Source organism: Chelonia mydas, chromosome 5 (genome assembly GCF_015237465.2).
Source record: "Chelonia mydas isolate rCheMyd1 chromosome 5, rCheMyd1.pri.v2, whole genome shotgun sequence".
NCBI classification, from domain to species: domain Eukaryota; kingdom Metazoa; phylum Chordata; order Testudines; family Cheloniidae; genus Chelonia; species Chelonia mydas.
Window position 1 is genome coordinate 10,517,375 of NC_051245.2, and position 10,539 is coordinate 10,527,913.

General features: G+C 40.3%; 1 protein-coding gene across 1 annotated transcript in view; it reads right to left on the reverse strand.

Moving 5' to 3' along the window:
* The window catches only part of RIT2 (Ras like without CAAX 2), a 253,241-nt gene extending 245,798 nt beyond the window's left edge, over positions 1-7,443 (reverse strand). The window contains exon 1 of the mRNA XM_007060445.3: positions 7,126-7,443. Within this exon, the coding sequence (XP_007060507.3) occupies positions 7,126-7,228 (103 nt within the window). The 5' untranslated portion in view covers positions 7,229-7,443. The remainder of the gene's footprint in view (positions 1-7,125) is intronic.
* Positions 7,444-10,539: the final 3,096 nt, after the last annotated feature.

Genomic DNA, 10,539 nt, shown 5'->3' on the forward strand with positions numbered 1-10,539 from the left:
TCTCTCCTCTTCACAACCCTGACTGACATAACTATGCCAGCAGACGTTTGGAGCATAGACATGGCCTAGGAGTAACAATCTGGTCCCTATCTCTCCTCTTGTACCTGTGGGCAAGTAATGTGAGTAAACCCAGGGTCTGGTACAGATTATTTCTTCCACTGTGCTGGCTGAGCCGAGCAGGCTGGCACATTGTGGGCAGAGTCAAGGCTTTGCTCACATATGTGGGGGAGAGGAAATAGCAGCCTCTTAAAAGTTGTTCTCTCCCCTATGCTGCACCCCATGATAAATAGCCAGGCATAGGATTAAAAATTACACACCTGCGAGGGTCACAACCACAGCTTTTGTGTTTTTTACTTCTGCAGCTACTTTCGAAGGCATCCCCTCTCCCATCCTCATCCCCACTTTGTACTATAACCAAACGGATTTATTGAAATGATTTAAGGAGTCGTTTAGACATGTAACTAGTGACATGCCATTCCCATCAGGTTGAGCAGAGCTCACATCTGTTGACACCACAGGCCAGTCTGTTCTCCTAGACCTTTTCTTAAAAGGATAGTTTGAAGGCGGGTTAGAAAAGAAGGAAGGAGAAGAATTTTATGGTGGAGGCGAGTTTTACTGATTGATCTGAGACAATCCTGTATGTGTTCTTATTATTCCATTTCAGTAGCATCCACAGAGTGCTCATCACTCTCCACTCAGAGAAATCAATCCCTTCCTTGAGCAGCTGTGATCTATTGTGTAATACCACACAAAGGTCCAGTCCTGCACTGTGATATGTAGAGGGTGAGTGCTGCCCCTGTATTGATCACAAGGCAGGTTTAAGACCTAATACTGTGCAAAATGTAGTATTGTGTGGTGTACGTTGCATAGTGGATATGTTTTGTGCCATACCAATCTAGTAAATCTAAATTCACTGAGTTATAGCAGAGGTGAACTGGGCCCAATATGTTTGAAGTGCAGATATGAACTTTTAAACTGTTACTGGAGTTACTGGACCAGGTTGTCTGATTCATCAAGTTTATGCTCAGAGATTTGTTTCTCTTCTTGGCCCTGGTAGAACCCTGGGGAGTGCTCTAACTTGTACCACTTTGCAATAGTCCCCAAGGGACAATCCAGCAGTTGTGCTTAGCCAGAGCCCACAATGCTACAGACAACTTCCTAACATATACCCTGTGGTGTACCTGTAAGGCAGATGGTGTACAAGAGTGGGGTGGGAGGAGGTATTGTTTCATGGTCTCTGTGTATATAATGTCTTCTGCAGTTTCCACAGTATGCATCCAATGAAGTGAGCTGTAGCTCACGAAAGCTTATGCTCAAATAAATTGGTTAGTCTCTAAGATGCCACAAGTACTCCTTTTCTTTTTGCGAATACAGACTAACACGGCTGTTACTCTGAAACCAGAGCTCATTATAATGTCACTACATTTCCTGGGGACCCCCCACCACTGAAGAAATCCCCCGGGAAAAGCACACACTCAAGCTCTACTCCTTTGCACTACCTGGAGAGGGAGCAGATCAGGACAGAGAAACTGCCCCACTAAAAGACTGTTTATAAACTCAAGTGGTACGAGTTTGTGGTTTCAGTCCAGTTCCTAGAGCATACATTTTCACCTCCCAAAAACCCAGGCTGGTCCTGATTCTGCAAAAATATCCTGAAATCAATGGACTATTCACCTGCTTAAATGTTTGCAGGACTGGGGCATTTGTGCAGCTGTCGGCATCAGAGAGCGCGAACAGAATGAATGGACCATGGAACAGTTAAATACTGCTGACTAGATTGGATCAGGAAAGGCATTTTTCTTTGTGTGTGCATGCAAAAAAAAATCTTCATAATTTCTCTGGTTTTTAGTTGAACACCTGACAATCAAATATTGTGTGGGTTTTCTGGCAGAAAATATTTGGGTTTTGGGGTTGCTAATCCCATGAACATTTACGTTGTCAGATTTTCATTTTTCCAATGACAACCTGAACACTTCTCAAGCATGCTCATTTCTTGTGAGAGAAAAAAAAAAACCCATTTTCCATTCTAAAAAAACTCTTTCAATGCAAAGTTTTTGAAAAGCTCTACTTCTGACCCAAGACATGATCCCTTTAGCTCAGGTGAGGGGGCAACTCCAGTATGTTCCAATCCAGCACCTTTTACCACCAATAGATTGGCTATGTCTAAATGGTATTATGAGGAACATAGCTGATCATGTTCATTCAGCAGGTCTGACTTCTTTCAGGAGATAGACAAATCTGACCAGATTGAAGCATCCTTTAGGAAATAACATCCCTCGTGAGGCAGAGTTATTTTATTCAAATGTTAGGATAGCTCAACTTGTTTGTTCTTTATGCTAGGCTTAGCAATAATTAGCTGAGAGGCTTATACAAATGTTTCACAGAGTGTGTTATAATTAATTATTATTGGTGTTGCTAAAATTAAGCTGGAAATGAATAGTCTGCAGAATTCAGAGGCTGTTCTGTTTATCTTTTGTGTATTACTGAATAAAATAGGTGATTAAACCAAGCTGGTTAGACTGTGTTGCTTAGCTGGGGTCTCTCTTGGAACTAGATTCACCAACCAAGCCCAGAGCTATGAATAATATTTATAAACAAACCCACTCTCTCTCTCTCTCTCTCTCTAGTCTCTATCTCTATCTCTCTCTCTCTCTCACATACACACACTTTGTCAAAAGACTAACTAAGGTTTGTGAATCTTACAAGCCAACACAGGATAAATCTGGAGATGGGATTTTAGTACAGATCATTATAAAACAGGGGCCAATGCAAAATCTGCTTTCAGGTCCAAATGGCCTCAAAGGCAGCAGGGTTTCAAAGTGCAGATTTTGGGTCCATCGTGAATCAAAGCAGTGAATGATGAATGGCTTTACTTAGTCTCAGCCCCAAACTGCTTGAAATAACATTTTAGTATTTCTCTAGAACTCAGAAAGGGATCTCTTTTTTCAAAATATAATATACAGCGGTCAGCTTACTTTTGAAGGACAGAACACTGTTACTTCCTCATTAACTATAGTGAATCTACTTGCCCAGTTATAATATGCCTGCGTAGCTTTATTTCTGTACCTTAATTGAAATAAACCCATAAGACTAAATTGGCTTCTCCCTGCCCCAGAGTAAAATAGATGCAATTATTGTTTGTTGAATGAAATTGCAAATTTGGGGACCTTAAATTCAGAATCCTTAAAATCTTTTGAAGTTAATACATCACTATTCTTAACTAGCGATGAGCTAAGAGGTGATGTTCAGATCTGATTTTAGTTGGGATTTAGGATAGGATTCGAGATTTGGGTTCTGGAAATAGGGTTTAACTTTGGGTGCCTCACCATTAAGATCTCATTAGCTCTTCCTGTAAGATTTCTGCTACACTGAATGGGATAAGTGTTGTGAGATTGGCTCTTCTAAGATATCTGCCATTTTAGGCCACAGTCTTGCAAGAAAAACAGTTCAGTACTATCCAATCAGAACCAGAAACTAGGCTCCTGCTAGTTTTGCATTCCAATCTGTAACTAAAACTACAGTTACAGGTTTTTATCTTGAGATTCAAATCCCAAAGCTGACTCCACCTAAAGATCGAAAGCGTTCAGGTTTGGGGTTCCAGCCATGTTTCATCTCTCCCTGGACCAGGATTTTCAGCAGAAATCTGTCAGTCCCATTGGTAACAGCTCAATTTTCAGTTGACTTCTGCCCTTATTTTTCCATCGGCTTTTCAATCATAGAATCATAGAAATTATAGAAGATTAGGGTTGGAAGAGAATTTAGGAGGTCATCTAGTCCAAACCCCTGCTCAAAGCAGGACCAACCCCAACTAAATCAACTTTTGTTGCCATCTTCGTGGGAATGTGTATATACATTATGATTTTGGATTTGATCTAAATGGGTTCACAATATCCAGATTTCACTTTCAGGTTCAAAACAGGAACAAACTTCAGTATATTTCACCTGTTATTTTCCCCTCCAAAATGACGATTAACAGCAAATCTCACATCATTTCTGTACAAGCCATAAATCATTCCAGGTTAATTCAAAACTGCACCTAGGTTTGATCAAAACCTTTTGCCAACCTGGAGCAAGTTAGCTGTTCTGTTCATTCCCTCTGGGGCACCTGACATTGGCCACTGTTGGAAGACAGGATACTGGATTAGATGGACCTTTAGTCTGATCCAGTATGGCTGTTTATGTTCTTATGATCCCAAAGCAGGTGATTCTTTTGCATAACGATTGGTATTTTATTGCTGATATTTTCCCTAGTACTTGTAGAGTTGGGCCACATTCTTCTTCCATTTATACCAATGATATTAATGTGGTGGTAAATGAAAGCAGAACTGGGCACGAGTCTAGTAAAGAAGCACCTTAGTGATAAATAAAACCCCTACATTTGATAGTTGAGTTTATCATGTTTAAGATACACAACCAAAAGTCTTCGCTTTGCAAACCTAGGTGGGGCATCTTAAGACCCCTTTGAAGCCATTTTTCTTATTATATTTCTGCTCTCCTCCTTACAAATCCATACAAAGCCAGAAGTGCAGATGCTTAAAAGAAGAGAAAAACTTATCTGCAGAGTTTTTTTATATAATTGATTTCATAATACACCAGTGACACCAAATAAATAAGTTCCTGTGTAGTTTCCAGGCCAGGAATGACTGTGGGGAAGTATAGGTTCCCTAGCTGCCAATATCTGTGTTGTATGTACGGATGAGTAACTTGAAGTCTTTAAATCATGGTTTGAGGACTTCAATAACTCAGCCAGAGGTTACGGGTCTATTACAGAAATAGGTGGGTGTGGTTCTGTGGCCTGAAATGTGCAGGAAGTCAGACTAAATGATCATAATTGCCCCTTCTGACCTTAGAGTCTATGAGTTATTTTGCATAAGATAAGGAATTCCCTGAACTTTACCTTTACTTCAAAATTCAACAAAATCTATGTCTTTCCATGTCAATAAATGTTCATATGGGGACAGACTGTGAACTCCTTCATCATGTTGAACAATAACTGACAACATGAGTAGTCCCACGGAATTCAGTGAGGCTGTTTATGGAGTAATGCATTACTCAGTGTGAGTATGGGGCTTGCAATATAACTCTTAATTTTCATAGAATCATAGAGGATTATGGCTGGAAGAGACCTCAGGTGGTCTTGTCGTCCAACCCCCTGCTCAAAACAGGACCAACCACAACCAAATCATCCTAGCCAGGGTTGTGGCAAGCTGGGCCTTAAAAATCTCTAAGGATGGAGATTCCACCAGCTCCCTAGGTAACCCATTCCAGTGCTTCACCACCCTCCTAGTGAAATAGTGTTTCCTAAAAAGAAAAGGAGTACTTGTGGCACCTTAGAGACTAACCAATTTATTTGAGCATAAGCTTTCATGAGCTACAGCTCACTTCATCGGATCCTAGACCTTGCCCACTGCAACTTGAGACCATTGCTCCTTGTTCTAATCCCCCCGCCCCGCGCCACACACACACACTCCATCTGCTTTGCTTGCTTCCAACCAGGGCTGGATCAGGAAATTCCAAAAATATTAGAACAAGTCTTGTTTAAATGAAAGCATCCATTTAATTTCCAAACCAAGAAGATTTGGATTAGTTGGAATAAGCTTCATGTAGGCATCATGATATTTCAAATACTAGAAATTATTAACTCGTTGAAGTTTCCTTAATTTGTATCTGAGATTCATCTCCCACAATCCAATTCCATTATGAATATTGCAGCATGTATATCTTTACTTTGAAATGTCACAGCGGTTGGGGAACTACTCTTTTAAAATAAATGGTGCTTGCATAGACAAGGTGGACAAAATTGCTGCCACCTTTGGGATACTCTCAGCAAAAACAAGCATGGCTTTGTTGAAAGTTACAATGGAAAGATATTTCACAGAGATCCTGCTTGCTGCAGAAAAGTGAGTTGGGAAATACATGCAGTAAACTAACATAAGAAGCCCAATTGTTCGTGTTTTATATAGCGAACAGCAATCGTTTCTCAATATACCACTGCAAAAATTGTCACCGGCTTGGTTAAATTAATATTGAGGGGGTATAGTCCTCTTAGATGAAGGATGCAACCCTAAAACTAAAACCAAATGGAACACTGGCTATAGCATATGGATATAGAGAATGATGTCCTCCCCTCACTGCTTAAAATATAACTATCTACATCTAGTCTTACCAGGTAGGTCGCAAACAGTGCTTGGCTTGTCTGCAATATCAGTAGTTTAGTTTTACAGCTTTCTTATTCTGTCTGCCCTCCGACTTGCATGGAGGCTAGTCTGTGAAATACTGTATTCCAGCTGTATAGTCATTTCCCGCAGATTTAATTATATACTTGTTGTGCCGGGTTAAATATGCTGGCTACCAAGACAGACACTGCATGCTCAGCAAAGTCTTTTCTTTGCTTTTTTTAAAGATCAGGGAACGTTAGTGTCAGTGACAATAAATCAAAAGGTGATAATATCTGAGAAAAAGAAAACCTCGTCCGGAGAAAAAATCATAGCTCCTCTGAAGAGATGCCACCGCAGACAATATCATGTCTTGCCAGCATTGGACAGCGATATTCAAATATGCTGGGTATCAGCCTTCTGACCTGGAGAGACACTCAGATATGCACCCTATAACTTTCCAGACAGGAGATGCGAGTACCACCAGCAGAGCCATAATGTCACACAGTAAAGAAGTAACTTAGAAGCTGTGTCATCCTCCTCACTTTCCACTGCAGACCTGACTTGGCAGTCGGTTTTGCAAGTGGTCTCTCCCACGTGCCTCTATGAAGGATGATTTACAGGCCCACAAGTTACACGTATACTGCCCAACATGCCGGTACCCCTTAAAAAGTGCCACAGTGGCATTGCCAGAGGCAGAACGGAACAGTAAGCTAACAGCAGCAGGCTGACTGGACCCCCATGTCTGTAAAGGAAAGAGAAGGCTGGCAAAGGGGGAAAAAAAGGATTACAACATTTTTCTCTGCAACAGAATTAAGCTGACTCATGCCCCCAGTCGTTAATTTCAATTTTTTTAAATCCAAACCATCTTCAGCTGAACTAGGGGTGGGGAAGAAGCCCCTTATCAAGCCATTCTTGTTCTCAGAAGTTTACACTCTGATCCACCCCTTGCTGTTAATTAAAAACTTACCGCTTTTGCCAACTCCCCCAGCTCCCAGCATCACCACCTTGTACTCCCGGGAGCCTGCTGAAGAATTGCTGGAGGAGCTGATCATTTCATTTTCTAGCTCCATCTTGCACAAGGGACCAGAGGAGAGTGAGAAGGAAGAAAAAGCAACTGACAAGTGCTTGCTCTGATCTTAAACAACTATAAAAGCAGCATAAATAAAAAAAAAGAAAGGTATGATACAAGAGGTATGATTTATCAGCCTCACACTCACGGCTGTTCCTGCGGTAGCTGGAGAAGGTCTCATAGCAACCACTTTAACAGCTTCCAATAAAAATCTCTCTCTGCCCCCTCCCATCTCTGTATCCTTCTCTCTATGTATCTCTTCCTGGACAGAAGCAGTTTTGTAAGACTCAGGAGCTCTGGTGCCTATGGGTGTTGCTATGTCATTAGATTTTAACTAAGCGGAGCCTCAGGGAGAAAAAATTGATCACATATCTCTTAATTCTTAAGCTTCTCAATGCAGAACTTATTTTATTTTAAAGAGAGAATGGAGGTGTATCAGCCAGTTGCTTTGCCACTGGGGCGTTAACCTGTGTTGACTGAAGTTGCCAGATTTGCACTCGGTTGAATGATCCATTTCCAGAAAAATAAGAGACAGCTTTATAAAATACTCTTTTTTTTCTGTTTTTCAGTGGTTTCACAAATAACACAAACTCTCCACTTTAGGATTTTCCATAGCATCCATTGTTTTAGTATCCGCAGAAAGAACAGGAGGACTTGTGGCACCTTAGAGACTAACAAATTTATTTGAGCATAAGCTTTCCTGAGCTAGACTAACACGGCTGTTACTCTGAAACCTGTTTTAGTGTCGTTCACAGATAGAAGTGTTGAGTTTGGAGTATGCTGATTTGTAGACATTTGATTTTTCTTCCCATGAAAAGCTTCAAAACATTGTCATTAAAAATGGCCACTATTTGAGAAACATCACTAATTATTTGTGAGTGTTTGGACAATGGCTGAATAAGCATGGAAATATTTGTAAATCCCAGAAGTTTCATAGATTTTAGCAACCAGGGATTATCCGGCCAAATAGTCTTGCCAGCAGTTCATTATTTATTATTCTCCTTTTTAAAATATTTCAGTCACTCACTCAGGAAGCAGGAAAAATACCATGTGACTTATCTGACCAACCCGGATAATGAACAGCAAATAGGCAAAGCACCGAGCATGAACACAACTCAAAAGGTTTATAAAGAGAGGGAATGGGAATAGAAGAAAGACACAGATAACTGCTGAGATCATGGGGTTGCTCAGGAATGTGTGTGCACATCTGGAAGGCTTTGTTCCTACTCCTTCACTTCTTGTAATTATGTCACAAGATTTAAACAATTGGTAGAAAGCAGGATCCAGGTTTTAAAATGAAAAAAAAAAAAAAATCAGTCATAGAACTGGTTGGAAAATAGGGATGGAAAGAGATGGGGGGAGGGGTTGACTTTTTATCAAAAAACTGGGAACTTAAATTTTTCAGGTTTCAGAGTAACAGCCGTGTTAGTCTGTATTCGCAAAAAGAAAAGGAGTACTTGTGGCACCTTAGAGACTAACCAATTTATTTGAGCATGAGCTTTCGTGAGCTACAGCTCACTTCATCGGATGCATACTGTGGAAATTGCAGAAGACATTATTATATACACAGACACCATGAAACAATACCTCCTCCCAATTTTTCAGCAGACATTTACATTTTTTTGTTTGTTTTTGCCTGAAAATGGTCCGTTTTCAATGTTTTAGTTTTCTGAATAAAACTCAGATGTGAGGAATGCAATCTCTTTCCATGTAAAATTTTGTTTAATTGAAAATTCAATTTTCCCTGAGCAAAAATCTTTGATGCAAAATTTTTGACCAGACCTATTCGAGAACTCCAGAGGTTCATTTCAATTAAGCACAAAAGGCCAAAGTTTATAATAGGAGTCTAAATTTAGACTCCCAAATAGAGTACCTGGATGGATTTGCAAAACTGGTGAGCACCCAGCAACTGTCATTAAAGTCCATATTCCATTTTGCTCCCTCTTCCCCCTCCACCCCCCACTGCCCAGTGACTTTCTTGGGTGGGGGTGTAGCTTTAGACAAAAGCTGTGGGAAGGACTTACATTTCAGCTCCTTGTACAAAGATTTAGACAAGCAGTTCGCAACAAGGTGGCAGATGTAAATGTGTGTTGAACACACAGCAATATCATGCACTGAACTAAGAATGTCCCCCCAATATATTCTGGAGAAAATGTAACAATTATTGGATCAGAATAGGTAAATAATTCTCTAGTGCAGCTTTTCCATATAGATAGCTGGATGGATGTAGTGGAACATGCCATTAACACTGCATCACACTGCTTTATAAAGTGAGTAACACTATAGTCATTTGAAACTCCAGGGGGAATGTAAGGAGGCAGAATGTAATTACTTAACATGGAATTTAGCCAAGACACTAACATTACCTCAGCTAGTTGTACAAAACGAACCTTAATGAACACAAATGGCCAGAGAGCAGCTCCACCAGGCCACTCAGGCTGGGATCAATCCAACTCCAGGTGAAGTCAATGAGAAGATTCCCATTAGTTTCCATAGGAAATGAATCATTCTTATTGTCCTTAAAGTCATACTCAAGTGTTAATACAGTATTGACTCAGCAGGAAGAATGCAATATATAATCATCGTTTTCTGAAGCATTTGGGTTTTCCTGGTGGCATCCCAGCTACATAACCAACCCATTCCTCAGGAGTCTTCACCTTAGAAATTAGCAGTAAATCTTGGTTGACACTAAAATTTACCATGACTAGTGAAAGAGGGTGGGTGAGATCAGAGAGAACCTTTGAGAAATACTCCGATCACAACTAGCACTGATCATCTACAAACAAACAATTCTGGATCTCATAACCATTCCTTCCCATGATCAAAACCTTGTTCTCGTAGTCTGTAACCACAACCCTATTTTGGATAATCTTGCTTTCATTGAATCCTGAACTAATGCAAACTCATTAATTTCAGTCGTGTGAGATCAAGCTCTTAGACCCTAAGAAACCATATCTATTTTATGGCAACACTATGTATCTCCCCTTTATTATCCAAGTAGGAGCCTGGGCTTTAAGGTCTGATGCATTTTCCTGCAGTAAACAGCAGCAGCCATAAGCTAAGAATCAGAGAGTCACATCCTCCCATTCCATCTAAATGGCATCAAAACAATGCAAAATTGGGCTGTTAAGGAGGCGCTCCTGTCCTAATAGTACCCACCATCACCAGATAAAGAAACAGATTTGAAGATGTTTAAAGAAAACTTTGTTTGATAGAATTCTGTCTGGCAAGAAATCACTTATCAGCAGTTGTGATTGTGAAATCTATACTTCTGTATTGTTTTGCCTCTATGGTCCCTACTTCTCTATTGTT